General features: G+C 40.3%; 1 protein-coding gene across 1 annotated transcript; it reads left to right on the plus strand.

Annotated features, from left to right (window-relative positions):
• Window positions 1-30: 30 nt before the first annotated feature.
• Window positions 31-14,444, plus strand: LOC110159149 (leucine-rich glioma-inactivated protein 1-like). Its single transcript, XM_020923709.2, has 9 exons — window positions 31-230; window positions 309-380; window positions 2,476-2,547; window positions 2,625-2,696; window positions 4,336-4,407; window positions 6,473-6,642; window positions 7,624-7,788; window positions 9,688-10,188; window positions 11,442-14,444. The coding sequence occupies exons 1-9, from the start codon at window positions 31-33 to the stop codon at window positions 11,756-11,758; spliced, it is 1,641 nt and encodes a 546-aa protein (XP_020779368.1). The 3' UTR covers window positions 11,759-14,444.
• The last annotated feature ends 117 nt before the right edge of the window (window positions 14,445-14,561 follow it).

The raw sequence follows: 14,561 nt of genomic DNA on the forward strand, positions 1-14,561 counted from the left end.
ACGTTGTCGGTTCATGTTCGGCGTGCAAGGATGGAAAGGAGCCGTAAAGAAGCGCCGGTGTTGTTGACGAGGCTCGGGTTGCTACTTTTACTGCTCGGAGTTAGCTGTGTGAGCGCGAAGAAAGCCAGGCAACCGCGCTGTCACCACTCGTGTACATGTACCAAAGATAACGCTCTGTGTGAGAGTGCGGGGCTGATACCTCGCAGTTTCCCTCCAGATGTTATTTCACTGTAAGTCTTCAAAAAACAACACCATTCTTTGCGTATTTTGCCGCATTACAACCCTGCGTTCTGTTTCGGTTTTCACAGATCATTCGTCAAATCCAAATTCACAGAAATCCCGAAGGAAAGCTTTATTCACACGCCTGCCCTGCACCTCCTGTGAGTATTTCCCTGTATTTTTCTTCTGTCACACTTTGGTGCATGCTGTGCTAGTTTTTCTGCGCTGACAAACGCCATATTTGTCGCCTTTAAACACCCGAGCTGCGCTGTAACGATAGGTGCGTTCCAGAGGGTTTCCTTGGTGCGGGGAGCCCTGGTTCTGTGCCGGGGATTCCTCAGCCCCGCGCGGTCTCGTGGGGCGTAGACTCGCGGTGCATTTGGACGACATGTGAAGGCAGAGAGAGGAGTCCCACCGGCCCGCTGTTCTCTGCTCTGTTCCCCTGTGAGAGGAGTGTAGAGAGGCAAAGAGAGTGGAGTTCATGCTGCGTTATTTATGTGCCGCAGATGGAAAGCAGAATAGTACAAGAGGATGGTGATTTTCAGTATAGCTTGAAAATGGATTGAGTTACAGAATGCTGCATTTCGGGGTGCGTAACTGTTTTACCAAGTACCTCTGTTAGGGGATTGGCACCTCATAGCCTTAACCAACAGTCAGTGGTTAGTGGTACATGCAAGTATAAATGTGGTGATTGGAGGGGCTGATGGCACAGAATGGAACTTAACCCCACTTCGAGCAGTCAGTTCCAGGGCAGCTGTGGCTACAATAGTATTATACCACCACAAGTATAGAGTGAATAAATAATGATGATGGTGTAGCACTTCAGAGGCAGTAACAGGCCTGTAAAACACATTACATATGTGACATATGTTGTGGAAATTTTCAGCTTGTCCAAGAAAGAGTGGAAGTAAAAGGCTGGAGACCAACTGCATGTCTTATGCAGGAGAAGTTTATTTACTATCAATAATACGGGCCCGGAGAAACTTGAAAAGTCAACATAGTATGATTTCAAAAGAGAACGTAGTATGATCTTTGAATGTTCAAGCCTCTTTGAATATGCTTTCAAAGGAGGAGGTTCATAAAGTAAGTAGTGAGACTATGAAGGTCAGTAGACACCGGTTAGACAGCAATATGCCACAGTTGAGATAATGGTGTGCCAATGGTTTGCCAAGGGAACATCATGGTGTAAATATAGCTTTTGTGTCAGTGTGAAACTGAGATGTACGTGGAAGATAAATTACTTACATTCTTTTACAACGTATTGTTACTAACTTTTTTTTTCATGGCCAACAGCGATTGTTTAGAATCCCGAGAAACTGAGGGTCGATAAGTTCTGCTGCTATTTTTGGGGCTGATATGTAGGACCGATTTTGACTATTTTCCTCAAATTATTCATTTCACTCACAACTTTTTACCACAAACCTTAGATATGAAGGTAAATATGTTGCAAAATGGGAGAGCGTGTAAACTTGATTTGAGAACTTGTAGAATATAATTTGAGAATGTGTAGAACAAAACTTTGAACTTGTAACTGCCTATTTGCATATAAAAAAAATATGTGCACTTTCATTCATATTTTTCTCCCGTGTGTGTAAATATTTTCCACAAGTGAAAATTTCAATCCGCAAGTGCACACATTTTTTTCAAGCACTCGTGTCTTTTTTTCACTGTGACTGCAAATTCATCACACACGTATATTCTAATAGGCAATTACAAGTTCAAAGTTTTGTTCTACACATTCTCAAATTATATTCTACAAGTTCTCAGATCAAGTTCACACGCTCTCCCATTTTGCAACATGTTTACCTTAGGGATCTCCAACCTGGAGCTCAGGAGCTACCAATTGCTCTTCACCCTCTTCCAATTAGCTCGCTGAGGGATTTCTGAATTATATATATTGCACTCACTAACTAAAATCTGATCAGTTACCTTTGTAAATGTGTAATTTTGATGCCTAACTTGTGCACTAAATGGATAATGGTAAAGCGTGCCATAGCTCTTCTACTTTCTCAATTTCTTGCGACCTCTAACATGAGTAGCTCTCTGGCATTTTTGTAGCTCAGCAGAGGAAAAAGATTGGAGACCCCTGCTGTAGGTCGGCCAAAACAAAATGTCAATCTGTGCTGGAGATTTAAGGCCCCTAGTATCAGAAATATATATGTTAGCGAAGTAATTGTATTCTGAATCTGTGAATACTTTTTTGGCACATGAGTTTAGTTCCTCCTCATCACTGACTTCATGTCCCTCTGTTCACAGGCTCTTCACGGCCAACGAGCTGGAGTCCATAGACGAGGATGCCTTCTTCGGCCTGCCACACCTCGAGTATCTGTGAGTATGACACAGAACTTAGTCATGGTCTTCACACGTCAAACAGTAAAAAACAGATTCATATGATCCTTTTTCAGGTTCATCGAGAACAACCAAATCAAATCGATATCGCCGTTCGCTTTTCGAGGCCTCAAGACTCTAGTGCACATGTAAGTAAGACTGCATTTGTGAGAGAAATATAGAGTTTGTAGAGGAATATAGCTGTGCATGTGTCAGAAGTTTTGTCATATTTAATTGGTCTGTAGGCAAGTTAGAAAGTGCCCAGTGGCTTCACTTAAACAGGAGGTATTTTACTTCTATGGATATTAACGACTAACACATAACATATTTAGACCACCATGTTACCTTTTGTTGTTTTGAAAATGAAATATTCGCCAAAAACAATGTATTAACAAATCTAAAACCTGGCATGTTGTTGATGAGGGAACAACATCATAACATGATACTCTCTTTCAATCCAATCCACTTCATTTCTATATCACATTTCACAAACAAACAGTTTCCAAAGTGCTGCACAAATATATAATAATAACAACAATAATAAAATAAACTACTAAAATAATCATACTAGTCTTAAAATAAAACTAGTAAAATAAAATAGGAGCAAAATCATAGAATAGCAATAAATAAAACCAATAAAAATACATTAAAATAAATAAAAATAAGTAAAAAAAAATTTTAAAGTAGTTTTTTTGTTTTTTTTTTAGCTTTAAAAGATCAGTATGTAATTTTTCTAGTGGAGTGTCCTCTATCTTCTTGTCTCCATGGAGATGCGTCGCTTTGCCCAGTATGTCCCATGTACTCAGTTACAAATGTTTTTATTGCTAAAAAGAATAGCCAGTGATGTGGTGTTCTAACAAAGCAATAACACCTGGGAAATTACATAATACATCTTTAATACTGGCGAGGCTGTGGTTAGGACTAATTCTCTATTTTGTTCTGTGGTCACTTTGCAACATGGGCATGGGAATCCTCATTAATACCACTGGATTTCAGTCATTGAGTATACTGCTACTTCTTGCCAAATACATCCCAGGAAAAGGCTTTCACATATCAAATACAATATTGACACAATATTAGCAAGCACCGTCAAAAAAGTTAAGTAGTCTGAAAACTCAAGAAAAAATGTAAAATGGATATAAACAGCACGTTTTCAGGAGCCTGTGATGTATGTGAGCATTCATGTTTTTTTGTTTTTTTTTCAACAAAAAGGTGAGAGTGACTAACTGAAAAACTGTTCATATCAGATCACTTAAGTCAACTCTTTCTGGTAAGATTATGTTAAAATAGAGATCAGATTAAAGTAGGGTGACCATATTTTTGTTTGTGAAACACCTTACCGGGGGTGGGACCTTGACATTGAGCTACTCTCACCTCGCAAACTGTGCACATGGCCTCCCACTTGTCCCGACCGGGACAGAAAACGGGGAATTTCTTGTCCAAGTCATCGTTAAATGCGCATTTGCGCTTTGGCATGTTGCAGGCTGACCGACTGTTTGTGTCTGCTCGCTCCTTCTGAGTCACAGAGAGCTACGAGAGCCGCTCAGTTTAATGGCCCAATGAAAGATCACGAAAACCCAGACATCTGCGTCACTTTATGAAAAAAAATCTCAAACTGTGAATGCATGATTTTTACATTTTTTTTCCAATAAAACAGAATATACATGTTTAATTCCTTAGTGTGGAGCATTGCCGGCAAAAGCAACAACTAACATATCAGTATTTTGCCTTTACTAAAAACAGTATTTACTTAACTTCTTTAATTTGCCATATCTGTTTGTTGTCTAGGAGCCTGGCCTATAACAACCTGGAGTCTCTGCCCAAAGACTTGTTCAAAGGTCTGGACGCTCTCACCAAAGTGTAAGTGTGAAGCTGCTTTTGTAACATCTCCGTATCTGTGATCCAAACCAAACGCTCCGATAGCTCTAATGAACGTGGACACTGCAGCTCTGTCTTCACACCGGGGTATTTATAGACGACTGTATCATTATTTCACTGGAACTCAGCCCTGATAAAGTGTGTGGGCGGCCGCAGCGTTCAGAATAAAGTAGTTAAATTTGCATGAGATGGTGAAGAGGAGGAGGAGGAGGAGGAGAAAGAAGAGGAGGAGGTGGAGAAGGAAAAGGAGGAGGAAGAAAAGGAGGAGAAAGAAAAGGAAGATGGTAAAGAGGGTGATAAGAAGGAAGAGGAGGTAGAGTAGGAGTAGGAGGTGGAAGAAAAGAAAGACATAGAGGTGAAGTAGGAGAAGGAGGAAGAAAAAGAAAAGGAGGAGGGAGAGGAGGAAGCAGAAGAAGAGAAAGAGGAACAAGAGAAGGAGAAAGAAGAGGAGGAAGAAAAAGAGGAGGTAGAGGACTGTAATCTGTCACCCATGAAAGATGTTCTCTCGTCCTTAATGCCTTTTTACATTCATGAGTGTGCTGTGCGTCAGGCCAGTGGTCAGATTAGGTTTAATAATGAAATGTGGATGGCTCCATTAGAGGCTGTGGCTTTTATAAGTTTGAGGTTAAATGACGTCATTTTAGAGTGTGGAATATAAAGTCTACAAGATAATACAGAAAGAATTGTTTTGAAGGAATAGGTTCAGGTTTATAATTTGATGATGTCATAATTTCAGACTGAGAGCAGGGGCCTGTTTAATTAATTCTATGGGAGATTCATTGTTGTGCTTTATCATTCTTTGTGTGGGACAGGTTCCACAAATTTTTCATATTACCGTATTTTCCGCACTATTAGGTGCTCTGGATTATAAAACGCACTGTCATTAAATGGTCTATTTTCAAACTTTTTTCACAAATAAACTGCACCGGACGTTAAATGAAACACAACAGTTCGATGGGTCAGTTGGACTTTGTTCGGCGTGTTCACAGTGACTCAGTTATTCAGTTGTGGCTAGAAGTGGCACATTGCACTCGCTTTTCCGGTTTGTTCCTCCGTTCTATTCCTCATCCATGTGGAGTGATGAGTGTGGCTGCGGGTGTTTGTCGCTGCACGGTCGCTGTCTGCTCTGTGTGTGTTTGCGTGCGGTGCGGGTGGTGCGGCTTTGTAGTTTACTGAAGTCATGGTGGAACACCCGAGTGGATTTGTGTATAGGGTGCTCTGGATTGTGGGGCACACAGTTGTTTTTTGATGGGGTTGGAGGCTTAAGAGCGCGCCCAATAGTGCGGAAAATACGGTAATCTTATGGTTTAAAGTTGAATAATGGTAACTTTGCACAGCAATATGGATTCTTCACAAACTCACGAGAATCCATCTTGGAGTGCACTGGCTGTAAGAGTAATTTAGGTTAGTGACATGGCAACAACAATAAATCAATATGTAATATTTTGTTTGTAAAAAAAACATCCAGAAAGTAAGCGCTCTGTGCGTATGTGGACAGGGAAGATGTCTGTGCTTTTCTTGGATGGATTTAACTAAAGTTTGTTCTGCTGTTGTGATGCTTCAACCAACCAAATTCAAATAGTCTTCAGTTTTGTTCTGCATTTTACGAACGCTTTTAGCAAGGACCTCCCATATGGGTAATGTGTCAATGGATAATGTGGATCGATGGATGGATAATGTGTCTCAATTCAGAGCTGAAGTTATTTTTCTCAACATAATTTAACTTTTATTTTTATATATTTTTAAAGTTAAACTTTGTTGTTGAACTTTGAACCAGGTTGTGCCAGTTTTTGTTTCATGTGGATAGGCCTGGTAATTGCACAGATATTAAACATAAACCAGGTCAGCAAGTCTGCAATCTGATAAAACAGCAAATTCCACCACAGAATTCTGTCCTGTGTTCCAGCTCCATTTTAAACTATGCTTATTCTTCAATGGTGTGAACACAACCTACTCAGTCCTTTCTCAGCTCACCTTCTGATTATCACTATCAGGTGCATCCTAAAACACAGACATTTCAGTAATATTGCCTTCCCCGGTGTTGCAGAGATCTCCGTGGAAACCAGTTCACGTGTGACTGTAAGCTCAAGTGGCTGGTGGAGTGGATCTACAACACCAACGCCACAGTGGACCAGATCTACTGCAAAGGACCAGCCTCTCAGGTGGACAAGAAGATCAACGACCTGCAGCCCCAATCCTTCGACTGCATCACCACAGGTACGACTGTCAGATCCTCTCTCCACTCACAGCTAGAGGGTCCCTGGGCTCGGGCTTTTGTTGGAGGTTTTGCGTGTTCCACCAGTATGAACGGGGTTTCCTTTGGATGATGTGTATTTGGACTGATGTGTGTGGGAAATGCACGTCTAGTCTAGTCTACTCTTTCCACATTATTTTTATTTATTTATTTTGTCTTGTTAATGCCGTCTAACCTAAGAAAGGTTGGGCATGGTTAGTACATGGTTAGTCGGGTGCCACAGTGAGCAGTGATGGTGTTATGTCTGTATGTGTGAATGTTGGTGGTGATCAGAGGGGCTGATGTTGCAGATAGGCAGCCTTGCTTCTGTCAGTCTGCCCCAGGGCAGCTGTGGCCTAGTTATGATCACTGAGTTGCCTGAGCAGCCAGTCCCTTTTATATTCTGTTCAAATCCAGAAGAGACTGGAATCAGACAAAGTAGCGTGAAAATCCTCGGTCCAAACTTGACACAATCCAGCCACAGTCACTCATTTGTATCATGTGTCTCGCAAATGCGTAAGACATCTCCTTTTGACAGTTCTCGTAACATTCAGAACAAAATATATAAGTTCTTTTACCTGAGATAAGTAATAGTTTGGTGCTTTGATTGCCGATTCTGAGAAAATCCACACTGTTTCTCAGTCCCTTGTTTCTCCTTTTTTATGTGTAAGCAGCGTGTTTGTTTTTGATGCAAACCGAGCATGCTTCTCTCTGATTAGTTAATCCATCTGTCAATGACGCCCTCTGAAATCATGGAGACAGGATATGGCTCCAGATCTACTTGTTTTTGTAAAGTTTTTTCAAAGCATATGGTTCTGGCTGGACATGTAAACCACTTAGTGTGGAGTGAATGAATAATGCACCAAACTGAGCATCTGCATTATTATCGTTTTGGTTAATAGTGGATCTGATTTTGCGTTCCAGTGGAGTTTATCCATAGACCCTAAAGATCTCTTCTGTTGCAGAGTTTGCATCGTACCAGAGTCTGAAGTTTGAGTCCATCTCTGTGGAGGCCTTCAGCTTCGGACAGGACCAGTACGTGGTGTTTGCTCAGCCCTTCATCGGGAAGTGCACCTTCTTAGAGTGGGACCATGTGGAGATGGTCTTCAGGAACTACGATGACATCAACAGTGAGTCAGAACAGACAAGAACCATATTCTGTTTAGCACAGGAATAGCCACGAGTTTTGTAGTGATGGAATGTTGATGGAATGGGATTGTCACCATAGCAATTCAACACAAAATATAGTCTTTGGAAATGACGCCTTTGAGACTGTTAAGTGGATGTCATAACTCAACACAGCAGTGCACTGGCTAGCACTGTATCTCAAAGCCAATCGGGGCAGGCAACTTTTCACCAAAGCTCAGAGTGAGATTTTGGCTCGTCCCAACTCCAGTTACGTCTTTTTCTTTAGGACTGTTAGTGGATGTACACAGTTTTTTACACTTATAATTTGAGATTCTACCAGATTAAAGCAGCAGCCGCCAGACTATTTTACTGTGAAAAGTCACTGACAGTGTCCAGCAGAACAGAACATTATTTAGTTAAAGAGCTACATGTATCCTATGAAATATAGAGGGGTCTGGGGGTGCTTACCCAGAAGTATTAACTGTATTTTGCTGCATTTTCAATCCAATCCACTTTATTTCTATAGCACATTTCACAAACAAACAGTTTCCAAAGTGCTGCACCAATACATAATAATAACAATAATAATAAAATGATAAAATATACTACTAAAATAATCACACTAGTCTTAAAATAATAAAAACTGTAAAATAAAATAAGAGCAAAATCATAGAATAGCAATAAATAAATAAAACCAATAAAAATACATTTAAAAAAAAAAAAACAACACACACACAGAGGACCACACACACACACAGTGTTAAAAACCAGAGAATAAAAGTGGGTCTTAAGATGAGATTTAAAACCCTCCACTGTGGGGGCTGTTCAAACATGAAGGAGCAGAGCGTTCCAGAGTTTAGGGCCAACCACAGAGAAGGCTCTGTCCCCCCGGTTTTAAGTCTCGTCTTAGGCGCCAAAAGCTGGAGCTGGCCCTCAGACCTCAGAGCACGCACAGGGGTATAAATCTGGATGAGGTCCGAGACGTACTGTGGGGCCAGTCCATTCAAAGTTCAAAAAACATTTTAACATTGTTGTCAAGATGATTGACTAAGGAGACGAGGTGAATCAGGGATGCCCCCCCCCCCTTTTACTCATGTCACTTTATTTATGAACTAAAATGAAGCTTAGCCCAGATGCGCTCCAACCAGCCAAAGGAACTGTCTTGATCGATCCCCTTTAACACTTTATGACCACAGGATCCACTCTACAATCAATTACACTGCAATAAAACCCATATGCCCACAGCAACAGCATTTTTATGTGATCAACTGCTCAGTATTGTCCAAACTACTGCCCAACTCTCCAAAAGTAGCAGCACAACAAAATGAGTCAAAACAAATCCGTTATTGTCCATGGGCTTGGCATGAGCATCTGGTCTAAAGAGATGTGAGAATCCCTGCAGTTTTTATTTTATCTTGATGATCACATGAGCGCAGTCCAAGGAAACACAGGCAGTGTTTGTGCCATTTATTACATCAGATGTTTTACTCAAAACAGTCCAAAAATGGGTTGTTTACTTTCCAGAAAATACATTTTATTGACAAGAAGCCCATAGTGCGAGGGCAGAGAAAGAATGAAGCTGTTTGTCGATGTGCATGGCCTTGTTTGACTGCACAGATAGTGGGATTGTGGAGTGAAGTGCATTTTTTTATCTAAGGATTTTCAGACATAAATTCTCACATACTTTTTAACATAATATATACCATTATATATCAAGAAAAAGTATGCATTCTGTTGGAAAAATAGGTACAGCCACTGGTATTAGGCACCTGTATGACAACACAATTTTGCGTAATTTTTTCATTGACACAGTCCCCATTTTTAGAGGTAGAGTATGTGGGTGAACTGGACATCTGTTACATATAAAAAAAACAAATAATTTTTTTTTTGTTTTGCACCAGGCACCTCCACTGTCATCTGCAAGCCGCTCATCATCGACAACCAGCTCTTCATCATCGTGGCTCAGCTGTTCGGCGGTTCTCACATTTACAAACGTGACACATCCGCCAACAAGTTCATCAAACTCCAGGGCATCGATATTCTGAAGATCCGTAAACCCAACGACGTGGAGACCTTCAAGATTGACGGGGAATCCTTCTTCGTGATCGCTGACAGCTCCAAAGCCGGTTCCACCACCATCTACAAGTGGAACGGCAATGGTTTCTACTCTCATCAGTCCCTCCATCCTTGGTACAGAGATACAGATGTGGAATTCATGGAGATCTCCTCGAAGCCTCACCTCATATTGTCCAGTAGCTCCCAAAGACCAGTGATCTACCAGTGGAACAAAGGGACCAAGCTGTTTGACAGACGTACAGATATACCAGAGATGGAGGATGTGTACGCGGTGAAACATTTTAAAGTGAACTCCGACCTCTTCATCTGCCTGACCAGGTTCATAGGTAGGTGTAGGATTATCTGTTGATCTGTAATTGGGATTATTCAGGTCACAATATTATCATAAGAATTAAAAAGTTCTATATTATGAGGTTTATGGCCCGTTATAATGTTGTTTCCTCATCAAAAACATCCCTGGAGTTGTGTCTTGTTTCATTCACACATGTTTGAGTAACTCTTTATTATTAGTCTGTCTACATTTCCAAAGATCAAATTGCTGCGTTCCACTTTGTGATGTCATGAAGCGATAGTTTTAAAGTTAACAGATACCATTTACCTTTAGTTTAGTAGAGAGTGGCAATTCCTGAAGAACTCAATATGTTAAATATGTGTGAATGAAACAAAAGACAACTCCAGCGATGTTTTTGAGGAGGAAACTGTAACAAACTTCAGAAAATTGTGTATATGTGCCCTTTAAAGGTGCATGGTGTAACTTTTCTGGTAGAGGGTCCATCAACTGCTTGTTTCTATGGATACACTAAGAGTCAAAAGTTTTAGAACACCCTAATTTTTCCAGTTATTTATTGCAATTCAAGTTGTGCAAGTCCAATGAAGAGCTAAAAATGTTACAAAGGTAAGAACTGAACAGATAGAGGTTAAAAAAAAAAAAAGATAAAAGATACAAAACACAAGTCCAAGCTCTGCCAAAACTACCTCAGGAAAAAAGAACTAGATGGTAAAGCTTGAAAACATGGAGTGTCCAGCACAGTGTCCAGACTTAAACTCAACAGAAGAGTGAAGCAACCTACAAGTGTCACACATTTATGGAACTTCTGCAACAGACTTGAGAAGAACTTTCTGAAGAATATTTGATTTCTGTTGTAAAAAGCCAGGAGTGTGTTCAGTTGTTATATCTGTCAAAGGTGGACACTTTCATGAATCAAAAGTTTAGAATACGTTTTGGTCAACAGTAAACAGCAAACAGTAAAAAACTGGAAAAAGTATGGTGTTCTAAAACTTTTCACGGTAGTGTATGTCATTGCTCCGCCTGGGACATTCCACAGTATGACATTAAACATCAGTACCTTTCTTTTATTATGGTGGTTTTAGAGCTCAACGATACCTAGAAAAACAGACATTCTGACTGTGAGCAGGGTTGCCTTTCCACAGATCGGACCTGTAACTTAGTCTGGTTTGGTCTCCATGTAGATAGAAAGGTTAAATACCATACTGTAAAACATTCCAGGCAATAACATTTCCATGAAGAAAAGTGGCACAATGCATTTTTAACATGAACATTTGATATTCTTGTCCATAGGTGACTCCAAGGTGATGCGGTGGGATGGGGCGCTGTTCCGAGAGCTCCAGACAATGCCATCCAGAGGGTCCATGGTGTTCCAGCCCTTCTCTGTGGGCAACTGGCAGTACGCCATCCTGGGCAGTGACTACTCCTTTACGCAGGTGTACCGCTGGGATCCAAAGAAGGGAGAGTTTGTTCACTTCCAGGAGCTGAATATCCAAGCGCCCCGAGCATTTCACCCGGTCTCCATAGACAACAGGCAGTTCCTCCTGGCCTCCAGTTTTAAAGGGAAAACTCAGATCTACGAGCATCTGGTGATCGATTTGAGCAACTGAAGGAGTGTGAGGAGTGTGAGGACATGTGACTGGGAGAGGGTTTAACTCGAAAGACTGAAGTCAGTTCATATCAGTGCATGATCCATAATGTCAATGTTAACAACTGAAATGGCCACAGAGATGTTAAAGTGCATATGGCAGGTTCATTGAAGCAGTTCGTCCAGGAGTAAGATGTTATCATGAAATGTAATTAAAACAACTGGACTTACTAAACTTTTGCAGCCAACGAGACAGGTTAGACTAATTCCACTAAAACATAGTTAATATATTTACTTTGCAAAAAGAATATACCTAGTTGTCTGTAGTTAGAAATTTTTTGTGAAGTTATAATTTTACTTCCTGGTTGGACACAGGCAGCAGATGTGACCATGGATCTTTAATAAGAACTGGATAAGACACTCCCCCTCTGTCTCTGTGCGAGACTGACTAGTGGTCGCTCCAGGTGCTACAGCTCCCAGGAGCTCCAGCCCATGTGTTCAGCTGACAGGGCATCGACAGCTTTTTAGAATTTTTAAATCATAAAAGCCCCGCTCTGAGTCCGCCCTGGCTCCAGTCTAGCAGCCAGCACTCTGATTGGTCAGAACTACGTGTTTCTCACACACTGGGCGGCGTGAGGCCAGTACTCAGGAAGAAATGCGGAAGAAAAAACTTTTTAAGCTCTTTGCGCCATTGAGCACAGGCCACTGACAACAACACACCGCCATCGTGGGTTCATCTTCCAGATCTTAGTTACTTCCGTGGATGTGACCAAGCCCTGCTTTAACATGCCCGATTGTTTAATGGGCCAAAAAATCAAAAACAAAATCCGACCTTAAGGAAAGCTGTAATTCCCTGTTATTTTCAGAGGAATTTTGTGCTGATATAGACACAGCACAGAGGCATTCCTTTTTAGAAATACAGAAAAACTTGTCATATGCACTTTAAAGAGTAACTCACCCACAAGCTCACACCTTCCTCCGACCACGACCAAAGCTTCACAGTCCTGGAAAAGTGGCCCCTGAACATTAAGACAAACAAGAAGAAGACAAACTGCCTACAGTGTACAGTATCATTCCACTATAATCCAGACAGGACTGGGACCAGAGCACAAACCAGGTGAGGAGGAGCTAACATCCTTAATTTACCTACTCTTTGTCAGCATACATCGTGCTAAAGGTGCATTATGTAACTTTTCTGGTGGAAGGTCCATCAAATGCTTTTCTCTGTGGAGATGTTACTGCTTTGTCTGGAATGTTTCACAGTATGGCATTAAACCGTTTTATCTTCATGGAGCCCAAACCACGCCGAGTTACGTTAGTTAAGGAAATAAATGTAAGGTAGAGCTGTTTAATGTCATACTGTGGAACATTTCAGGCAGAGCAATGATGAACCCCCAACCAGAGTTACATAGTGCACTTATAATTATCTAAAAACATTATACAGCAATTCTTTTAGTACACACAAAGTGAAATGTTGCAAGCACATATCTGTTATTTTGGTGAAGGATTGAGTAATGCGCTGTATATAATATTTATGTTACGAGAAAGTGTATTTTAATTTCCATTTAACCTAAAAGCCATAATCATTACAAGTGAAAAGTGCTTGTAATATTTCACCTCACAGTGTACACTTCATATGCAGAATATACAGTAATATGTCTTTCTACACAACTATTATTATAAATGGACATGTTTTGAGGTGAGTTACTCTTTAAAGGTGCGGTATGCAACTTTTCTGATGTTATCAATTTGTTGAAATGTTCCACAGTATGGCATTAAAATCATAAATCTTCACAGAGACAAGCCAAGTTACTGGTCAGTTCTGTGCACAATTACAATATATAAACATACATGTATTGAAAAAAAAAAGGAAGATGGATCATTTTAAAGCCATACTGTGGAACATAACATAGAAAAGTTCCATAATACGCCTTTCATTTTCAAATTGAGCTGGACCATGCATGACATAGGACCAATATAGATTCGATTAGCATTGGCCAGTAGTCATCATTTAGTCCTGTTTAACCGCTACTGTTGCAATGACTGAAGATTTCTACATTTGTAATCTCGTATTTATGTACCGAGGTTGAGAACAGACTTTTTAACCCCTTTGAGGAGATCTGCCAAAATGAGATGTTTACATTTTCCTGTCTTAATCATGTTTAAATGATCTTTTTTGTAAGTTATAATGGGACCACGACAAAGGCCATATTTGTAGGTCGAAAGAATGTTAACTTGTATTTGGATATTCTTGGAACTTAAAGGTGCATTGTGTAACTTTTCAGGCGGAAGGTCTGTTGAATGCTTTTCAAACTTGAAATGTTATTACTTTGTCTGGAATGTTTCACAGTATGGCATTAAACCTTTCTGTCATTGTGGAGACAAAACCAAACCCCGTTCACAATCAGAATGTCTGCTTTTCTAGGTATTTTTGAGCTATAAAACCACTTGTAATTGAATAAATACAGTAGAGCTATTTAATGTCATACTGTGGAACATTCCAGACAGAGCAAAGACATGCATAGAAACAAGCAGGTGACAGGACCCTCCACCAGAAAAGTTACACAATCCATGTTTAAATGCTTATTGTGAATGGTTTGTATGTGTATAAAGTATTGAACAGTGGTTTTACAAAGAATGTATGGACAAACTTCAGAGCACCCTACCAACTATTTTTAGACACTTCAGAGAATGTTATCTTAACTAACAAGCCATTACGTCATGTTAAAATGTTAAGTTATTAATATTATACTGTTCAAGTCAATAAAGGTTTACATCATGGATTCTGTAATCTTTTTTTCGGGTCTGGACTATGTAAGAGCCAT

This window comes from Boleophthalmus pectinirostris, unplaced genomic scaffold (assembly GCF_026225935.1).
Source record: "Boleophthalmus pectinirostris isolate CB_2022bp ecotype Guang Dong unplaced genomic scaffold, ASM2622593v1 HiC_scaffold_5, whole genome shotgun sequence".
In the NCBI taxonomy this organism is placed as follows: Eukaryota; Metazoa; Chordata; class Actinopteri; order Gobiiformes; family Gobiidae; genus Boleophthalmus; species Boleophthalmus pectinirostris.